General features: G+C 42.9%; 1 protein-coding gene across 3 annotated transcripts in view; it reads left to right on the top strand.

Annotated features, from left to right (window-relative positions):
* Nucleotides 1-18427, top strand: part of Fchsd2 (FCH and double SH3 domains 2) — a 210499-nt gene extending 192072 nt beyond the window's left edge. For all 3 annotated transcript variants that reach the window (XM_052714083.1, XM_052714084.1, XM_052714085.1), the window contains 7 exons: nucleotides 4616-4750; nucleotides 10672-10755; nucleotides 10875-11052; nucleotides 11442-11662; nucleotides 12497-12626; nucleotides 12717-12799; nucleotides 16512-18427. In XM_052714083.1, the coding sequence (XP_052570043.1) occupies nucleotides 4616-4750; nucleotides 10672-10755; nucleotides 10875-11052; nucleotides 11442-11662; nucleotides 12497-12626; nucleotides 12717-12799; nucleotides 16512-16595 (915 nt within the window). In that variant the 3' untranslated portion in view covers nucleotides 16596-18427. The remainder of the gene's footprint in view (nucleotides 1-4615; nucleotides 4751-10671; nucleotides 10756-10874; nucleotides 11053-11441; nucleotides 11663-12496; nucleotides 12627-12716; nucleotides 12800-16511) is intronic.
* The last annotated feature ends 3335 nt before the right edge of the window (nucleotides 18428-21762 follow it).

Raw genomic sequence — 21762 nt, 5'->3', positions numbered from 1 at the left:
ATTTGGGTCTAATAGAGGTTCATCAGATAGATGGCTCTCTGCAGTGAACAAACTTTGGGTTTCATTTGTTGTTGTTGTTTCCTGTTTTATTAATTTCTGCTTAGATTTTAATTATTTCCTTTCTTCTGTTTAATTTGGATTTAATTTGTTCTTTTGTGACTTTTTCAGGTAGAGGCTGAGATACTGCTTTTAGACATTTTCCCCTTTGTTGTGGAGGCATTTGGTAAACATTCCTTCTACATATTACTTCAGGTTCTTTGCATGGTTCTGCTAATGTGTTATCATTCAGTTCAAGATACTTTCTGACTGGCTTTTCAGTGTCTTCACTGAGTGGTAACTTACTTAGAAGTATGTTGTTGAGTTTCCAAATTTTGGGGAGGCTTTCCAGATACATTTCTGCCTTTGATTTCTAATTTAGTTACACTGTAGATCAGTAACATACTTCAGTTCTTTGAAATTTACTGAGACTTCTTTTGTGACCAGGTATGTGATATATGAGAGTGTGCATTCTGCTGCTGTTGGGTACTGTGCTCTGCAATGCAGTGACATCTAGTTGGTGGCGTTGCCTGTGTGTTCCATACTCTTACTGATGCTCTGTGAGCCCCACCTTATGTGCTATGCCTTAGGGGAAACAGAAGTCATTTCCAAACCTGTGTGAGCTCTAGAGATAATTTTCTCTGATCCTTCTAGGTGGTTCTATTCTAGCCTCAGCTACTTTATTCATACTCACATACTAAGCACTTCTCAGCTGAAGACATGAGGCCTCTGCAAATTTCCTCTGCAAAGGATCTCTTTCTGCTCTCCTTGTTACTTCCGTCTGAACTCTAGCCGCCTTGGCCTTCGTGAACTCCCAGTTCCACTCCTCAGTTCACAGGGCACACCGTCCTCAGCCTGGAAACTTTTTCTGACAGTAAGTTGAGCAAATTATTTCCATTCCCCAGACACCACTGTCTTGTTGCTTGGTGGCCTGTGTCTTGAAAACTTTCATATATTTTTGACCATATTTTTTATGTTATTACATTTATTTACTGGGAGTGGGGCATGCCATGTTTATCAAGTAGAGGTCAAAGGACAACTTGCAAGAGTCATTGGTTTACTCCTCCACCATGAGGGTCAGGGATTGAATTGAGTTGAAGCTTGGTGGCAACACCTTTACCCGTGGAGCCATCTTGCAGACCCATGGCCAATTTTTTCAATTGTTTCTGGCATGAAATTCAAATCTGGTTCCTAGTATTCCATCTTGCTTTGAAACAGACATTTATATCTTATTACTTAGACAGTGTTTAGAGTAAGGTTCTCTGCTCTGTGGTCACTTCTCTGTCCAAGTAGAGTTCAGAGGTTCTGGTCAATTTCTGCTAGTAGCTGCTTCCCCCTTTATTAGGCGTCAGCAAATTCCTCATCTGATTCTCTGTGCCTTTTAAAACCAGCAAAAGATAATGACTTACTGAGTGCCTCTCATTTGCCAAGTGAGTGTTAAAGGTTTAAAATGTATTGCCTCCTTTAATCCTTATGATAGCCCTGTGAAAAAATAGTTGTCTTCATTAGCAACATGAGGTCACTGAAGTTTAGAAACCAAATGACTTGCCCAGAGTCACACACAGCAAGTGCGTGATATAGTCAGTATTCACATCCAACCTGTCAGACCGAGGCTCATTGCTTCCCTCCCTATGAGCACAACAGAGCTGAAGGTGCTGAGTGCCAGGAGACAGCCACTACAAAAACTAATTCCCACAGGGTTCTTCTCACTGCCCTTGCAGGAAGAGTAAGCATTTTACAACAATCAAGGAAGGAAACGTGTAAGTATGGCTAAGAAAAAAGAAAGAAGGGTTGAGAGTGTAGTCCCTAAGATAAGAGACAAAGGAAGATTGAAATTTTAGAAATGCTGGGTCAAGAAAACACGAGAACAATGAAGAGGATGGAGGGAGGAAGGAAGAAATTAGTCTTAGATGTTGTGCTTTAGAAAGCTGCTAGAGCCAAGCAAAGCATCTGACAGTGACTCCTGTTGTCACTAAAGCCTTCTAGTCCTTTCTGTGAGAATAAAATGTGAACTAAAAACAGAGGACACAAAAGGAATATTTAGTATCAGCCCATGCTGGCAAGATAAAGTGCTCTGGACTGATTCCCAGTACCAAAGCACATTACATGTTAACATGCTGTATATATTTTTGGAAACTTGTTCTAACCCCATTTTTATAAATGTCTGAGTATTTTGTATAATACACTAAAATGTCTGTAACTTTTCCTAGAGTGTGAAAGCAAGTTCTTCTGAATATATAAAATATGTTTAAGAGGCTAGAGAGATGGCCCAGTGGTTAAGAATGTTTGTCCTGCTCTTGCAGAGGACCTAGTTCCAAGCACCACAACAGGTGGCTAGCAACCACTTGTAACACAGGCTTCAGGGGATCTGATGTCTCTGTCCTCTGTCTGGTAAACACGTAAACACACACACACACACACACACACACACACACACACACACACACACACACACACACTTAAAAATAAAATCTTAAAAAAAAAAAAAGAAGAAGAAGAAGCGGGGGGAAAACTCTGATTGGCCATGGTAGCCCTTACCTGTAATCTGAGTAGTCAAAAGGAAGAAGCAAAGAATTCCAAGTTTGAGACAAGCCTGAGATACATAAATTTCAGGCCAGTCTGGGATACATATTGAGACTCTGTCTCAAATAAACAACCAAATGAAAATGGTAAAACTCTGTACCTAGTAAACAATAACTCCTATGAGCTACCTTCAATCCCAACAAATGTTGTGTAACTTTATCTCTGTGACTTTGACTACTCCGTATACTTCTTAGAAATAGAGGTGATGTTTATCCTTTTGTGGATGGCTTATTTCACTTAGCGTAATTTCTTCAAGTACATCCCTATAGTATTGTGTGTCAGCCAGCATTCCTTTTTTTTAAGACTGAGTAATATTCCATTATATGTGTGTACTGTGTTTCATTTACCTATTCTTCTGTCAGTGGAACTTTGACAGTTATAATATTGCTCCTATGAACATCAGTTTGCAAATATCTGTTCAGGTCTATGCTTTCAGTTCTTTTAGGTATATACCCAGGGAAATTTCTGAATTATATGTAATTCTATGTTTAATTTATTAAGGAAACACTATATTTTTTTCCATAGCAGCTGGGTCATTTACAGTCCCACTACAGGGTTTCAGCTTTGTTACATCCTCAGCGTGCTCTTTTCTCTTTCTTGATGATGATAAAGACCCAAATGAATGGAAAGTAGTATCTCATTGTGGTGGGTTTTCCTTGCCTGTTTTTTACTGTTTTATGTTTGTTTGGGGGTTGTGTTTTGTTTGTTTGATTGATTGATTGGTTGTTACAGGGGTTCATGTAGCCTAAACTGGCCTACACTCATTATATAGCCAAGGATAATCCTGCCTTTGCCTCCCAAGTGCTGAGAATATAGGCATGTGCTACCAGGTGTCACTCTGTAGCCTAGACTGGTGTCACACTCAAAGCAGTCCTCATGACTCAGCCTCTTGAATGCTGATATTACAGACATGATACATCACACCTGGCTTCACTGTAGGGGTTAATGGGTTGGTTTCTTTGTTTGTTTTGAGACAGGGTCACTTGTAGCTCATGCTGGCCTCAAACTTGCTATGTGAGCTTGAATTTCTGATCCTCTTGCTTCTGCCTCCTGAGTGTTGAAATTGCAAGCATGCATCACCACCACACCTGGTTTATGGAGTGCGGAGGATAGAACAAAACAAGTACTCTTATAAACTGAACTGCATCTCTGGCCCCTTCTGATAGTGTCTTTCAGTAACAGAGCACCTTATCATAGTTAATTCTGCTATTGGTCATGGCTTGAACCCTGTGTTGGGCACTATACTTTCTAAAAACAATGTGTGAATTTGCATTTCTACCTACCATAGTTATAGACTGTTTCTCCACATCATTCCTACCTGTTAACATGTAGAAATCTTTGTTTCCTCATGTTAGAATTTAAAATGTTAAGAGGACTTTGTTAGCTAGTATTTAATAGCAAAAAGTGAAGGGATACTGATAAAAATTACTTCTTAAATACTTGAAAAAGTTTGTTTGTGACAGGGTCTCATTTAGTCCAGAACCCACCATCTAGCTAAAGCCAGCCTTTAGTTCTAGCCTCCACTTCCCCAATGCTTGAATTATACATGTGTACCACTGAGATGCTTTACTTTATTTATTGTTTGTACATGCATGTGTGTATATATGTGTGTGCACACACAAATGTACCATGGTGTGCATGTGGAATACAGAGGACAATCCTTGGGAATTGGTTCTTTCCTTCCACCATGGGATCTGCTGATGAAACTCAGGTCGTCAAGATTTGCATGGCAAGTACTTCTACAAAACCAGCAGCTTCTCAGACTGACATTTTACTTTTGTGTGTGTGTGTAACTCCAAGTGGCCTGAAACTGTAGATTTTAAACATTCTCTGGTCTTTATAATATGGAAAATGCAATTGAGGACAGTCATTTCTGTGTGGTTGAATTCATGAATTAATATTTTGAAACAATCAGATTTCAAGTGATTTTTTTTTCCTGTTTTCTACCATTTTCATGAAATCAGCAAAGTAGCCAATGGCTTCTAATTTCTCCTAGCTTAATGCAGATGCTGAAAGAGAAGAAGGAGAAGAGTTTGAAGACAACATGGATGTTTTTGATGACAGCAGCTCCAGCCCTTCTGGCACTTTAAGGAATTACCCACTTACCTGCAAAGTTGTTTATTCCTATAAGGTTTGTATCTCCCCCATATATTGGTGATAATAAATTGTGACAGCTCTGAGAATTCATGAGACTCTCTGCTCACACTATGCTGGCTAGCATAAAGCTGCCATCTATTGATAACAATAGGACATGGTAATGAAATGTTGAGACTCTGCCATTGACTTTTCTGCTTAAAACCCTGTCTCTAGCCGGGTGGTGTTGGCACGTGCCTTTAATCCTAGTACTCAGAGGCAGAAGCAGGCAGGTCTCTGTTCAAGGACAGCCAGGGCTACACAGAGAAACCCTGTCTCAAAACCGCTGTCTCTGTTGCTCTTGAGCTACCCAAACGTACTTGGTCTCTGTGAGACCCAGTGTTTTGGGGGTTTTGTTTGTCTTCAGGGTTTCTTGGTTTGTTTGTTTTCCTGTATGGCAGGAATGGTATCTACGTTGAAGACTGAGTAACACTTCCATAATACAAAGCACTGAGCACAGTCTTATAAACTCTCAGTGGCTACAGTTCATGCCCCAGCTTGGCATAGACCTTCCCTTAGGACTCTCCTACCCCACCCCACCCCCACCAGATTGAGACCAAAAGAAAAATGTCTTACAAAGTGGTTGTAGGAAAAAATCCAGCACAGTAGCCAGTGACTGCAGTTCAGACTCCAGGGGCACTCAGCTCCTTCCCCTGAACATCTTTGTACTGCTCACTCCTTCTACCTAGAACTCCATTTCCTCACGTCTCAGGTCCCTACTTCTCTCCCTTTGAGCCCAACTCAAAAAGCACCTTCCTTGCAGGAGAGGGCTCAGCAGTTAGAAGCTCTTGTTGCCCTTACAAAGGACATAAATTCAGTTCCCAGCATCCACGCAGAGCAATTCACAACTACCTGCTAGTCCAACTCCAGGCCTCTGGCCTCCAAGGGCAACTATACTTATACCATATACATAATTAAAATAAAATGAATCTTTTTAAAAATCTCTTTCCTTTAAGAAAAAAAAAAAAGCTGTGTGGTGGTGCATACTTTAATCCCAGCACTTGGGAGGCAGAGGCAGGCGTATCTCTTTGAGTTCGAGGCCAGCCTGGTCTTACAGAGCGAGATCCAGGACAGGCACCAAAACTACACAGAGAAACCCTGCCTCGGAAAAAAAAAAAAAAAAAAAGAAAGAAAGAAAGAAAGAGCACCTACTCGGGTCATCCTTAACAGCCTACTCTGACCTGTTGTCCTCTTTTATTTACTCTGAACAGTCATGCATTGCTTAACAGTGGGAATACATTCTGAAGAATGCAACTGCACTAAGAAAGAATGCATTAAGTGATTTCAGTGTCATGCAAACATAGAGGGAGCTTCCATAGCCTGATAGTAGAGCCTACTGCTCACTGAGTTATGTGCTCTGTATGTTTTACTACTGCTCATCAGGCCATAACGAACAAAGCGCATTAGAACTACGGGGCTGCTTTGCAGTGAACTTCTCTGTGTGTGACAGATTCTCATGGAGCCCAGGTTAGCCTCAAACTCACTTGTAGCTGAGAATCCTCTTAAACGCCCAATCCTACTGCCCCTACCTCCCAAGTGTTGGGATTGCAGGTGTGCACTTCCAGGTTTAGCTCTATGGTAAAGGTTTTGTTTTGTTTTTAAGTAGAAGAAATATATTCTAATACGACACTCAGCAGAATGTGGTAGCACATGTCTAGAATACCAGTACTCAGGAAGTTGAAGCAGAGTGATTGAAAGATCAAAGCTAGCCTGGGCTACACAGAGAATTCCAGGCCAATCTGAGTCAAAAATGAACAAAAACAAAGGTAAAGGAAGAAACAGAAAAAAAAAAAAGAGAGAGAGAAATAGTACAGTAAATTCACTGTCATTGCCATGCCCTATTATCAGTGCTGTATACTCTGCATAACTGTATGCGCCATGCTTCTGTATGTTTTGAAACACAGGTTTGTTCATACAGTCACTGCCACAAGCATGAGGAGTGTGTTGCATTATGGTGTCATACAACATCATTAGATGACAACGTTTCCTTCTCCATTATAATTTTATTTTTGAGATAGGGTCTCACTCGGTAGCCTATGTAGAAAATACCTTCAGCCTTGGGGCAGTCCTCCTGCCTCCGCCTCCCAAGTGCTGGGATTATAGACAAATCAATACTGCCATGCCTGACTTTCATTGTAATCTTACAAGACAACTGCATATGTTGTAGTTCATTGTTGACCATAACCTCACGAAACATGTAATTGGACATTTGTGACCAGCTAAACTTTATCTTATTTATTTTCCTATTTCTTTGTCTGGCTCCTCACTGAAGATCTACAGAAACAGAAACTGTGTATGCCTTATCTGTGTGTGTTCAGCACCTGTGACAATGCCTGGGCACAGGAAATAATTGTAAAAGGAGTAAATGAGGGATGCAAGGAAGGCATAAACAAGTGAATCCTCCTCTGTCCCCACTGTGCTAAGACACAGTACAAGAGGATAATAGTGCCAGAGATGATGGGGGCGTGGGTATAGAGAAAGTTTTCCAACTGTTGTACACTGATTACCCACCTGCACCCCATGTGCTGAATGTTGGCTACATCTACTACTCAATACCAGTAATTCCTGGGCTTTTGTCATCCATTCATTATATTTAAACACATAATACTTCTTGTTTCCTAAAAGGGTTAGAGCTTTTATGAGTGTAACTTGTTTTGATAATCTTCTGAAAATTTGAAGTCATCTTCTGAGATAGTTGGAAAGATCTTCCAAGGAATAAAGCTAAAGCTTAAAGTTATTGTTACTTCTGATGTTATATTTCCTGATGTTACTTCTTATTGTTGTATTTCCTTGAAAGTTCCATAAATAAGATTTGTGATAATTAAATGGAGAGTCCTAAGCCCCCAACTGATTTCAGACAGCTCATATTCTTCCCCATCACTTCTGCTGACATATCTGATCATTTCCCTATGGTAAACCAGAGTAGAAAAAATCTGTCTAAGGATCAGAAATTTAGCTTAGTAGAGTACTTCACTAACATGCACAACTATGGGTTCAAATCCCCAACCCTTGGCCGGGTGCTTGATCCCCAGAATCCATGTGATAGGAAAAGAGAACGGATTCCCAAAAGTGCGCAGACATACATGTAGGCAAAACTCACACAATTTTTGAAAAGAACTGGGTGTGGTGGTGCACACCTTTAATGCTAGCCCTATGGAGGCAGAGGCAAGCAGATCTTTGTGAGTTCCAGGCCAACCAGAGCTATATATCGAGACCCTCCCTATCCCAAAAACAAACAAACAAACCTTGTTATAAATGTCAGATACAAAGAATACCAAATTGTATGTATATCTCCAAGATCTCTGTGTCATTCTTCAGCTTTTCTGTAATGAATAAGCATGAATTTTAAAACCGGGAAAGCAAAATACAGGAAATTAAAGATAGGTGGGAATGGATTTCTGACTTACTGAGAGTATTCAGACTTAAGGGACACAGAATTAAGATTGTATATTTAGTAGCCATTTATTAATTACTTGCTATCTGTAGTTGGGATGAGAGAAGACACATAGCCCCACTCTAAGTCATTTTAGTAGGAAGCCCACAGGGATGAACAATTAGCTGGAGTGCTGTGCATGGAAGTCAGTGTCTGAGAGAAGCAGAGGTCTCCCAGAAGTAACCACAGAGGCCAGAAGAGGGCATTGGGTCCATTGGAACTGAATTTACAAACAGCTGTGAGCTGCCATGTGGGTGCTGCAAATTAAACCCCAGTTCTCTGCAAGAGCAGCTGGTGCTCTAACAGCCGAGCCAGTTCTCCAGCCCTCAACGACACCTTGGGGTCATTTGCCCATAGAAATTGACTGAAGCTGGACTACTCAGCAGTCTACGGTGGTGGCGCACACCTTTAATCCCAGCACTTGGGAGGCAGAGGCAGACAGATCTTTAAGTTAGAGGCCGGCCTAGTCTACAAAGTGAGTGTCAGGACAGCCAGGGCTACACAGAGAAACCCTGTCTTGAAAAACCAATAAAGAAAAAAGGAAAGAAAGGTGGAGGAGGGCTGGCAGACCGAGAACAAAGGGAAGAAACAGGCAAGGAAGAGCACAGTGTGCTCAGAGGGCAGGAAAGTGTATGCTGGCTCGAGGCTTTGAGAGGCCACAGGGCCCACTCGCTGTAGATCTCTAGTGCTCACTTCTGTTGGCCTACTGCTGTAAAGCTGGACAATCCACATGGACCTCCATGGCTTGTCACAGGACAACAGCATATTGTACTCTGACCCCTCCTGCTTTGCTTTCACACCCATTCAAGTCTGGTTGTATTGATACTAAGTCTTGCCATGTACTTAAGAAAATGACTTCATTACAAAGGGGTGTTCCTTTGAAACAGGATGTCACTTTGTAGCCCAGGCTGGCCTGGAACTCTTCTTGTCTCAACCTGGGATTCATAGTCAGGTGTCACTCTGCCGAGCACACAATATAGTTTCAGAGTAACAAAAAAAAAATTCCACAGAAAGAATATGGAGAGTAAATGGATGGGAGTTTCTTCATATTTTGAAGTTAGAAGTAATCTACTTAAAACCTGTCATTGGAACTTTGTGGTGGTGATACATGCCATTAATCCCAGCACTTGGGAGGCAGAGGCAGGGGATCTCTTAAGTGTGAGGCCAGGCTAGTATACAGAGTGAGTTCCAGGAGAGCCAGGGCTACACAGAGAATCCCTGTCTCAAAACAACAAAACAAAACAAAATCTGTGGTTAGAATATTCTGAGTGGTCACTCATCTTCAGTCCTGTTTCTATGTCAGGAAGCTATGGCATCATCCATAATCTGGGTTTTGATGAAATATGAAATGTGTCTAGGAAGTTACTCACTTTCAATAGCAATTGTAATGCAGCATACCAGTAATCCTAGCACTCAGTAAGTGGATGCAAGAGGATCAGAAATCCAAGGTCTTCAAGGTCATGCTCAGCTATATAGCAAGATTGAGGCCAGCCTGGGTTACATGAGATCCTAAATCCCCCCAAAGAAAAGAAAATGTTTCTCACTTTATTGCCTTCTGTTTGTTTGTATAATTTGGAGATGTTTTATACTTGAGTCTGAGATTTGAAGAACGGTAAAGCCTTGTGTGATAGTGGGACTTGGAGAAAGCTCTGAGGCTTTTTCCTAGAGAACCAGAAGACACATGCCACATGTGACAGACAAGACTCTTCAGGAAGCCTTGCTAGAGACTCTCTCTGTGGAGTTCCTCTGGAGCATCTGAATTTCCTCAGGTTCTGTTTCTCAAAAGCAGACATGGTCGTGGGTGCCAGCAGAGACAGTAAAGCAACTACAGCTAGTGGAGAAACATCCGTGTGGATCAGTCCCAGTCTCCACACTCAAGGCGGAGCAAAACCCAACCTCAGTCATTGGCTTGCTCATAACTTTCTTCTTTGGGCCACAACTTCACAGTGATTCCAGAGGAGCCCTAGGCACTGCTCAAGCCACACTGCAATCCATGTACATGGTGTCTGTTTCCACTGCATGCACTTCATGATAGCCTCTGGTAGCCCTGCCATTCAAGTGCCTTCTTGATTACGTATGCCTCCTAGGTCATCTTGGTTCTGTGCTTATTCTTGCCACATTGACCACCATTTTCAGAAAGTGGCAAGGGTGACATTTGGAATAAATGGAGGCATTGTGCTGAATAACTTGTGGCAGATAAGCACAGCAGAGAAGCGAGCTGGAGCCAACATCCAGGCCCTTTGCTTCCAGCATCGCACTCTGCTCACTGAACCCGATTACCTCTTGAGGATCCAGTTTCTGTTGCAGTTTTATTTTGTTTAGTTTTCTGAAGTAAAACTTCACCTCATTATGATAGTTTTACGACACTAAAATTTTGTTGCTCAAAATCATTTCAATCTTTTGATCCCTGGCTTTTGTTATGACCAGCTCACATCTGCTCTTTATCTAACCTTTTTGATTTTGTCCATGGCCATCCTACATTGCAGGCTTCTCAACCAGATGAGTTGACCATTGAGGAGCATGAGGTGTTAGAAGTGATTGAAGATGGAGATATGGAAGACTGGGTAAAGGTATATTCCTTTGCTCATATCACCCCTTCTTATGATGTTTTAGGCATTTATTTTGGTTCTTGGTATGCTCTGTCCAAATTGTGTGTATAAACCTGTTTTTTCCCCTATCATTTGCCCAGGCTCGAAATAAAGTTGGACAAGTGGGTTATGTTCCAGAAAAATACCTACAATTTCCCACCTCAAACAGCCTGCTGAGCATGCTGCAGTCCTTGGCTGCTTTGGACAGTCGGTCCCACACATCCAGCAATTCCACAGAAGCAGAACTCGTTTCAGGCAGCCTCAATGGAGATGCTAGTGGTAAAGACTAAAATAAGACACTCAGTCTGGTCACAGTTCTGACCTAAACTAATACCTGGAAGTTACTTTATGTCCTATATCTTCCTATATTTGATAGCACTAGTCCTGTTTAGTAGAAGCATAAAGTTACTTTCAGTGAATAAAAACTTAAAACTTAATCTTGTCTTGTATGATGCTTGCTAGTTGTTACAGAGCACAAGGGTGGTTATGAAATCAGTCCAGCTGGCTAGACGTGATATGTGTACACCTGTTATTCTAGTAGTTGGGAGTTTGAAGCAGAAGGATTGTTGCAAGTTTGAGACCAGCTACAGAAAAGACCTTATCTTAGAATCAAGGACAAAACAGTGCATTTGTCTGTTCTTATCAATTTATCTTTCTCTTGCTTCCAGTCTGTTTTGTGAAAGCACTTTATGATTATGAGGGCCAGACGGACGATGAATTGTCCTTTCCTGAGGGAGCAATTATCCGTATCTTGAACAAAGAAAACCAAGATGACGATGGCTTCTGGGAAGGGGAGTTCAATGGTCGAATTGGCGTTTTCCCGTCGGTGCTAGTGGAAGAACTCTCAGCCTCAGAGAATGGTGACACTCCGTGGACAAGAGAGATTCAGGTACATGAGAGGAAGAAAGATAGATAAGCCTCTCCTTCATTCTGTTCCTTGATAGCCAGGTGTCTGCATAGCTAGATTTGGACAGCTAGAGGCTTGTTAGGACTTTGTAGAAAATGACCATCTTACATTCCATTCTCTTTCCCGAATGGTTTTCTCTGAATTCATTAAAGTACTGAATTTCACATAACATTTAAAAGATGATTTTGCTGGAGAGAAAGAAGCCAGGGAGGGGATGTATTATCTTCAGCTAGCTTCTGAGGTAGGGCCCTTAGCTGGCCCTGCTACCTCATTAGAACCCCTGCCTCTCCTAGGTCCTCCCAGTGCTCTCTGGGCTCAGTTTCCCTCACCACAGCTAAGTGTTGTTTTACAGGAGATTGTCAGTTTGATTTGTCCTCTTTGGAGACCTATCCCACCAGGTCTGGCAGATGGAAGGGTAAGGCATGTGATTTAGAGTACTTAGTCTGACATGTAGAAAACCTAGGGAAGTCAGGAGCTCAACCAATGATTTTATCTTCACACACAGACACCATTTGTCCCCATTTTGTTCTTCACAGATTTAGCTGAATTGCCTAATAGAAGAACCCCAGAGAATGGTTTGACTCAGTAACTGTTTAAGATCAACTAGAATCAATAGAATAATGAAGAGGGAAGAGTTAAGTGCAATACAAAGTTGAAGTTTTAGAGTTTAGTTTGGGACTATTTGCTTCTATGAGGCTGACAAGTGTTAACAGTTATAACTTAGCTCCAGAGAAAGGGAATGCATGCTGAGCAGTGAAACAGCCAAGCTCTCCTTCCTGAGGCAAGTATCTCATAACTCTGCCTCCTTTGCTGCAGATCTCTCCATCCCCCAAGCCACACACATCCCTGGCTCCACTGCCGCTGTACGACCAGCCTCCCAGCAGCCCTTATCCCAGTCCAGATAAGAGGAGCTCTCAGTTCTTCCCCCGGTCTCCTTCAGCCAATGGTAAGCATCCTGGGCACATGCCCTCAGCACTCACATCTACACTAGCATCTTTACTGTTCAGTCATCAACCTCTTGGGTTCTCTCCCTCAGAAAACAGCCTACATGCCGAATCACCAGGGTTCTCACAAGCATCAAGGCAGACTCCTGACACCTCATATGGCAAGCTGCGGCCTGTAAGTCTCATATTTTAAAGGGTTGTAGATTGCATAGTTCTTCCAAATTGAAAGTGAGAAATTCCGCACAGCAGACTAAGGAAATAATTCCACCCAAGTCTAGTTTAGTGAACCATGGAGTTCATTCAGGTTACTTACATGAGCATAAATGAGAGATTTGTTAGGGGAGCAGGCATGACTCAAAGTAGCTGTGTCACCAAAGAGCCAACCACAGCATAGGTGACTACTACTCTCCAAAGCTATATTCCTAGAATTTCCTGAACAACTCCCAGAGACAGATTGACCCATTGCAAAATCTCATCTCAACAATTGCTGCAATTTATTTAATAATGTAGAGGACCTTGTGAACCCCATAGCTTTCAGGAGCTTTCTAAGTTGCATATTTTTTGTTTACTTTCTGAATTTGACTTTTCTTTTCTTTCTTAAATCTTACCACACAGGAGGATGTGTTTAGACAAAACAGCTAACTGTTCAACATAGGAAATTGCACTCTTATTTGTGATGTGAGTGGAGGTGGAAATCATTACGTCAAGTGAAAATATGTGGGGCACAGGACAGCAGCTGTTGACATCTTCGCATTTATATGGAGTATATATTTTAAAAGGTTTTCTCATAGAAATTGAGAATAGGATGGTTTGAGGAAAATAGAAGTAAGAAGAAGATGAGCAAAAGTTGATCAATGGGTAGCAATTAATAGTTTCATAGAAGTAAAAATTCTGTTGTGCAAGTTCAACATAGAGTAAATACTAGTAATTAAAATGTACTCTATATTTCCAAAAGCAAGGGAAAGAATTTTGATTGTTTTCACTATAAATAAGTTAAATATTTGATAAGATGAATTTAAACTATATAAATTGGCTTATTTTTTATTTAAAAAAAAGAAAGTAAGAAATTAATTTTTCCCCCATGGTCACTCTTGTTACTGATCTGCCATACAGTGATTTGGGGAAGTAAAAAAACTATTGGAAAGAAAGGCTATAAAGTGAGCTGGATGTGGTGGTGGCGCACGCCTTTAATCCCTGCACTCAGGAGGCAAAGGCAAGTGAATCTCTGTGAGTTCTAGGCTAGTCTGGTCTATATAGCAAATTCTAGACCAGATCCTGTCTTTTAAAAAAAAAAGAGGGAGGTGTTGGAGAGATGGCTTAGCAGTTAAGAGCACGTGCTGCTACTGCAGAGGGTCTGAGTTTGGTACCCAGCGCCAACCTACATGGTGGCTCACAACTATCTGCAACCCAGTTCCAGAGAGTCCAGTGCCCTTTTCCAGCCTTCTCAGTCACCAGAGATGCACATGGTACAAATACATGCATACAGGCAAACACTCATACACATAAAATAAAAATCATTTTTCTTGAAAGGAAGGCTATAAAATAACTATCTAGTCTACATTGGAACTTTCCTCACTGAGCCAGAGAAGATCAAAGAGGGTCGCTGTGAGTGCTTAAATACAAACACAACACAACTGTGAAGTGAAGCAATTTCTTAGCATACATTTATTAAGAACCCATTTTTCAATTGGGCTGTGGTGGCACACACCTGTAGTCCAACTAGAGAGGCAGAGGCAGGCAGATCTCTGAGTTCAAGGCCAGCCTGGTTTACAGATCAAGTTCCAAGACAGCCAAGGTTACCCAGAGAAACTCTGTCTCCAAAAAACAAAAGAACCCATTTTTCTGGGGGCTGAAGAGATGACTTAGCAGTTAAGAGCACTGGCTACTCTTCCAGAGGACCTGGGTTCAATTCCCAGCACCCCTGTGGCAGCTCATAGCCATCCGTAACTCCAGTTCTGGGGATTCAGTACCCTCTTCTAGCGTTCAAGGACACTGCATGTACATAGTAAGCAGACAAAACAGTTACACACATTACAGTATATTTTTTTAAAAGAACATATTTTTCTGTGTTTGCTTCTTTGAAGGACATTGAAATAAGATACACTTGCTGACCTCAAAGAACGTAAGATCTGAAGGATACATGTGACAGGTAGTCACCTCTGCAGTTAGTGGTCTGCACCCTGCACTCCACTGTCATTGCTCTCATCCGCCACTACACCCCCGGCCACAGCCTGAAAGCTGGTAACCTAGAGAATATGAGGCACTTTTATGATTTCCCCCCGAGCGATTCCTTGATCCACTAGCTTCATTCATTCAGTAGACATGTTTTAAGAACCTTGTTGGAGTCATGGAGTCTATTCTAATATCATTGTTACAGGAAGACATTGTAAGGTGATGAGCAGCATGGTGTTTTGGTTGCTTATACATTTTGAAAGCCTTGCTACTGGCTGGGCATGGTAGCACATGCCTGTAATTCCCAACACTTGGAAAGCTGAGGTAGGAAGATCATGAGTTCAAATCCAGCCTAGACTATATAATAACAAGACCTTGTCTCAACAAGAAAAAACAGTTGCTCTGGCAGCCTAGTAGGGAGTGTGGAAGGAAGCAGGACAGATGAGGGAGCCACTCGAAGGCTGGAGCAGACCAGGGCAGCAAGGCTGTCAGGTGAGGCGGAATGGAGTGAAGAGGACGCGCCGGTCCGTCTCCGTAGATAGACTTCATGGTTCTGTCTCTTGGCTGCATTTATTGAAGTCATTGAACTCACTCTTCCCAGGTGATCTCATCTACTCTCATGACCATGAAGACCATTTCCATAGCAACAACTCCCACATTCATGTCTCTCTCCTGAGCTTTGGCTTGTGGGATGGCAGCTTAGATGCCCCAGACCCACAAAGTCAGCAAAATGGAGTTAAATCTCTTCCCTTCTGGGCATCTTCCTTCTCCATCTTTCCTGTGTGGAGGAGTGGAAGCCACGCCCTCCTCCAAGTCTTGGAATCATTCCTGCTGCCTTACTAGTCCCAGCCTCCCTACCCCTCAACACAGACATTTACCAGAGTAAACCAGCTAGGTTTACTCTCAGAACTCCACACTGTTCAGGTTGACATCCGCACTCATCCAGATGACCAGAACATCTAAGTCATCTTCAAAGTACTTGTGTCCACCTACAGTCTCTTCTAAGCTGTTGACTCATGTTTTTCCACCCAGATCTGACACTCCTTACAACCAACCAACAACCTCTCCCCACATACAAAACCCAAGTTTGTTTTTTTCCTTTCTTCAACTTCTTTCTTCAGTGCTGGGGATTGAACCCAGGGCCTTGAGTCTGATAAACAAGCCTACCACTAGGCTTTATTCCCAGCCCCATGTTTTTGGTTTGGTTTGAGACAAAATCTCATGGTATAGCCCAGACTGGCTTCCATCTTTCTGCAATTCTCTTGCCTCTACTTCCTGCATGCTAAAATTACAAGCATGTACCACCATGTCTGACCATCCAAGTTTCTTACTATAACTTAGTAAAGCCCTTCACTTCTCGCCCCAGCCCATCTCTCCAGCCTCCCTCCCTGTGACTCTCCGCAGAGACATAGTAAGCAGAGCAGTTCCATTCTCTACACTGTGTCTTCTTGTTGTCACCTCCTGGCCTTTGCTTTGGAGAAGGGTTTTAGGACTACAGCAACTGTATGCCTTGGGACTTTACCCTAACAAGCAATCTGATCTGACATTTCATGCAGAATGGGGCCTGCTTTTCAGGGTAGAGGCACATAGAAAGCTGGGAGCATTTCCCAGACCCTCAGGTGTCAGTGTCTATAAAGAGGAGCATTGGAGCTTTCCAGGTGCCAGGTTCTGAGTCAGGAAGCTGACTGATAATCCTGTAATTGTCTCCTGCTCAGGTTCGGGCGGCACCCCCACCACCCACGCAGAACCACCGGCGGCCAGCTGAGAAAATGGAGGATGTAGAGATCACACTCGTGTGACAGTGGGTTTACCTTCTGTTCTTGCTACAATCGAGGCCGGGCTTGGAGTTTGGCCAGTCGTTTCTAGGCACCTTTGCATGATGATGACTCTTGAACAGAGCAAAACCGAGGAGGATTCTATGTGACTGGTTGGCCTGATTGTGCCTTTTTTGTTGTCATTTTCTATGTCATCTCTCCTACCATAGCACAAACCATAGCGGGTCCTAGGAGCAGAGGGGAGCAGCTCTCATGCCTTATGGTGGCCCATTTTTATATGAGACTCAAGGCCAGGCCCAGATCCAGGGCACAGACCCAGAATTACTGATCATGTGCACTTGTACAGTATATTACTGTGGCCACAAGGCTGTGGCAAAGATCTCATCTTTCTTCAAGGGGATTTTGCTTTTCTGATTAAGTATTAATCAGATTATGTCGGCTATATAAGGAAACAAGAAGGATCCAGGAGAGGCTGGCTCCTCCCCTGAGGTTCATATTCATACTGAAAATGCAACTTTACTGGGAAGAAAGTGGACTGCCTGAGCTTAGCGCCAATTGCATTAATGCACATCTCTTCCACAACTAACAGATTTAAAATAACAGTGTCCTTTGTATTAATATTTATGCCATTCATTTAGTATTAGTGGGCTAACCTGGAGGGCTGAAGCCACATCTTGCCCATCACATAGACTAGTAGAAAGGAGGTTATGGCAGAAGCAGCAATGGAGCTTCCAGATCTAAAATGAGCCACTTGAATGTTCTCTTCGTCTTTGGGTACTTCCCTCTTGGTTTCACAGTGTATACCCTTCTGACCAGTATCCTTTGAACCCAAGTATCAGGCTGCAGTGAGGACATAGGCCTACAATGTGCAGCTTCTCTACTGGGAAGGCCCTTATATTATTTTATTCCCAAGCCAGAGCACTGGCCCAGACACCGGGTTGTGATTGGTGCAGACAGACCAGCTGTCGCCTTCACAAAGTGCAGCTTCAGGTCCCACTGCCCTGACATTGTCTGGGGTGAAAAACCTGTGAGCCCTGGAGGAAACCTGCTTCCTGTGGAAAGGATAAAGGACTGCACATCTGCACAGGTGAAACCAAGGAGACCAAACCTGCAGGTCCTGGGAGAGCCGCAGCAGCAGGGCCCTGAAGGGCTGCCCGCACTGTGGACTGTGGGTCTTCTTGACCTAGGGAACAAAGTGATATTTGCCAATTCTCCTTTACCTTGGTTAGGAAGTGAAATTCACAGATTTAAAGGTTGTATGATGCTTTGAAATTTCCATCCCTCCTGAGAATCTCTAAAAACTTGAAACATGTTCCCATGTCCCCGTGGGATTTTTGACCGATGATCACTTTAGCAATGATACTCTGGTGAGTCTTCTCCATGAATCTGGATTTTTGGTTTTTGCATTTATTGGTTGATCTATTTGAGGTCTTTTTATGTTTATCAAACTTATTCTTAAGTTTAAAAAATTAAAGGCTGTTTTACGATTTTCAAATTTGCCGATCTTTAAAGTGCTTATAATAGAGCATTTCCTGCCGCCCCGTCTTGTATTCTCTTTAGCTAACCAAATTGTCCTTGGATTTGAGTTTCCCATAACCTCAGTTATTTGAACTCCTTTGTTATATTTTAAAATATTTTTTGGAAGAGCTGCTAATTTTATTTTAAGGAACAAAGTTGTAAAAATATGCCTTTTTAAAAAATAACCCTTCTCTCCAGGCCGCGTAACCTGGCATCACCATGCACAGGTCAGGGCTCAGAGGGAGCCTCCGTGCAGATGCGCTTTCTTTACAGTGGCTGAAAAAGTTTGTATTTATTATGTATAAAATGTTGAATAATAAAAAGTGGAATTAAGTTTTCCAAGTGTCCTGATAAAAAAGAGTTGATTAAACAGGCTTTGAGAGAGATTAGAGAAGAGAAACTGCTTCTTCCAGAAACACTGCTGGGCCATGCTTCAACCACTTACCATGTGCAGAGAGCAGGAAGTGAGTCCACCCAGACAATAAGATCCTGATGCTATTCTTTTCCAGCAAGAGAGGTGAAAAGACAGGTTAGTATTGGAGGCCAGGACTAGTAGGCATGCTGGTGATCTAGTTGCAAGATGAGTCCCTCTGGCTTCCAAACAACCACAAGCCAAGGACTAGTGCCCAGCCTGGGTGTGGAGGAACTCACAAATTATGATATGTATGATGTGTATGTGAGTGCAAGTGTGTATGTACCACAGCACATGTTTGTGGATCAGGACAATTTTTGAGAGATGACTTTCTCTCCACTTTGCTGAGGCAGGTTTCTTGTTTTTGTTGTGCTGTGTACCCCAAGACCACCCATCTTACAGAAGTGCTAGGTTACAAATGTGTACCACTGTATCGTGCTTTTTTTCCCTGTGGGTTCTGAGGATTGAACAAGAGCTTTTACTCACTGAGCTATCTCACCGGCCACGTTTTGTCATTCTCTTCCATGGCTGCACCATATTCAGTTGTTTGGCTATGTAATCATTTAATCATTCCTTTAGTGAAGGGCATTTAAGTTGTTTCTAGCCACTTGCTTCTAGGAAATTGAAGCTAACATCACTGTGTATATTTCCTTACAAATTTGTTCCATTGTAAATATTGGGCAAACTCCTAAATGTAGAATTTGATAGAATGGGTATATATTTACTTTTGTTAGATTTTTGGCAAATTGGCTTCCAAAAGTATTGCATCCATTTACATTTCCACCATCAGCATGTGGAGCAACATGGACTTGGAAGTCAGGTATGGGTTATTAAATCCTGGCTGAGCCACTTGGGGCAGCTATGAGGACTGACCCTGTGTCCTGCAGCCTGAGAAGCCTAGACCCAGGAAGGACACAAAGTGTGTATGTAGCACAGGGGGGCATACTAACACCATTTGCACTATCACCTCTCAGCCTTAAAGGTCTTCAGGGCGAGGTGTTCTTTTCCATCCCCTAGCCACACAGCAACCCACAGGAAGAACAAGGTTTGAAGTGCCATAAATCTGGAAAAGACTGTAAGGACACATTTTCTGCAGTGAAGGCAGCTCACTTTCAAGTCTGACACTAGTCTTGGAGATGTGGTCTTCAACTTAGGTCAGAGTTCAGCTAGTTGTCCTACCCCAGTGTCATCCATGTTGACTTCCCTTGTCATGGGAGCTGACCAAGCCGTCAGCCCATAGACTCACTGTTCATTAGCTGGTCACTCTCTAAGCCTAGGTCCGTAAGTTAGAGTTAGAGTAGGAGAATGTTTCCGGCTTTAGCCCTGCCACTACCTAATGGGACATCTTTCCCTCCCCATCGCTACCACTCCACCTTTAAAAAGGGCGCAATGAGCCAGGCAGCGGTGGCGCACACCCTTAATCCCAGCACTCGGGAGGCAGAGGCGGGCAGATCTCTGTGAGTTTGAGGCCAGCCTGGTCTACAGAGTGAGATCCAGGACAGGTACCAAAACTACACGGAGAAACCCTGTCTAGAAAAACCCAAAGGATGCAATGAAACCCTCCCTCTAGATCAGTTGAATTATTCTAGATGCAGGAGGAAACTACACAGAAGCTCACGATGTTTGAAAATAGACATGGATTTCCTGGGGTGGCAAGAGAAAAAAAACAAAATTCAGGTCCCTGGACTCATCTCCAGAGACAAGGCAATTATTATGCTCTGTATTACAATGACACTCCCAGGCTGCACCAGTGACAGCCACAGCTCTAGGATTTGGTTCTAATTACTGCCCAGCTCTCTTGAACGGCCTGTGACAATATCTGGCTGCACTAAATCCTCTGCATTTATTTAGTATAAGGTGGTGTGTATACATATGCGTCAGAAATACAACCAAATTACAGAAATTTTATGTCAGAAAATGGAGAATTGATTTTTTTCCTAAATTTTTTGTTAGAGCACGAGCTGCTGAGAACCACAAGAACACCAGAGTGTATTGACCCAGTGGCCAGAAAACCACATTGAACTCTTTCATGTCTTTTTCTGAGAGTGCTGTTCAGGGAACATGTTCTTAAATGTTATCCTGAAGCATAATAGAAAGAACCTTGTGAGCAGGGGTCACAGGCTTGTGTGCCAAACACACCAGTAAGGAGCAGGGAAAGAACTGTGGACACCCTCTGCCATGATCTCAGTCTCAGACCTCAATTTCCTCATCTGTAACTTGGGAGTGAGAAGATAATATAAACTGCCTCAGACCTAGGATTAAATAAGGTAAGGTATAAATGAACTGAAGATATTGACTAGTGGATGTACTTCCAGCAGAGATGGTACCCGTGTTATGTCTGAATCTCACAAGTGGGCTTACACCTGGGGTCAGGACCCCTCCAGAGGCCACCTACTGGGCACTGGAGGGGCTCACATCTTGTGAGAGACTCAAGAACCGGCTTGAGCCAGGACTGGAGAGTAGGATCCCTACACCAGGACTTGTTTCTTATCCCTGGGGTCTCAAGATCAGTAAGGCTTGAGCCTGGGCAGTTCAGGCAGCAGTCCTCATACCTGTAGATCGGCCCCTGAGGGAAGTTCCATGGAGGGGTACACACACAGCCAGGAAGCCACTGGGGCTAGCCTGAGACGTATAGAGAGGATTGGGAGCAGAAGCCAAACTAGTTCCCACAAGATTAGGACAGTCCCTCTACTGAACCTGAGTCTAGTTTTTGCCAAAGGGAATCAGAATCTTCACCCATTTTTTTGTTTTGTTGTTCTGGCTTCTTTTTAAAATCTTTTGAATAGAGTCTCATGTAGCCCAGGCTGGCCTCCAACTCAGAATGACTGAATTTCTGATCCTCTTGCCTGAGTGTTGATTCCAGGCATAATATACAATACTCAGTTTTATGTGGTGCAGGAAGTTGGACATACATGGGGCTTTCTGCATGCCAAGCAAGCATCCTACCAAATAAGCCTAAGTCCCTTTCACATAGTTCTGCTGTAACCTCAGGCAAACTCCTGCCACTTCTCGGTTTCTCTCCATGCACAGGCCTTTCCAGTTTTTATTAGGGGTCCTAGAGGTCTCTTGCTGGCCCTGATTCTTCCTTGGGGATTCACATGAGCTCCCTCAGGGGAGCTGGAGGGGCCGAAGGGTCCTTGTACCCAGAAGTGATTTACATTTACTGGGTAACTCTTATGGGTCATCAAAATAGAGTTCACTACTACTTGAGGTATGACAAAAACATCTGGAGGGACTTGGCTCAGATGGAGTGTTTGGCAG

This window comes from Peromyscus californicus, unplaced genomic scaffold (assembly GCF_007827085.1).
Source record: "Peromyscus californicus insignis strain IS unplaced genomic scaffold, ASM782708v3 Scaffold_4__1_contigs__length_199733344, whole genome shotgun sequence".
NCBI classification, from domain to species: Eukaryota; Metazoa; Chordata; class Mammalia; order Rodentia; family Cricetidae; genus Peromyscus; species Peromyscus californicus.
The sequence above is the reverse complement of the archived record's forward strand: the minus strand, read 5'-3'. Positions and strand labels throughout refer to the sequence as shown.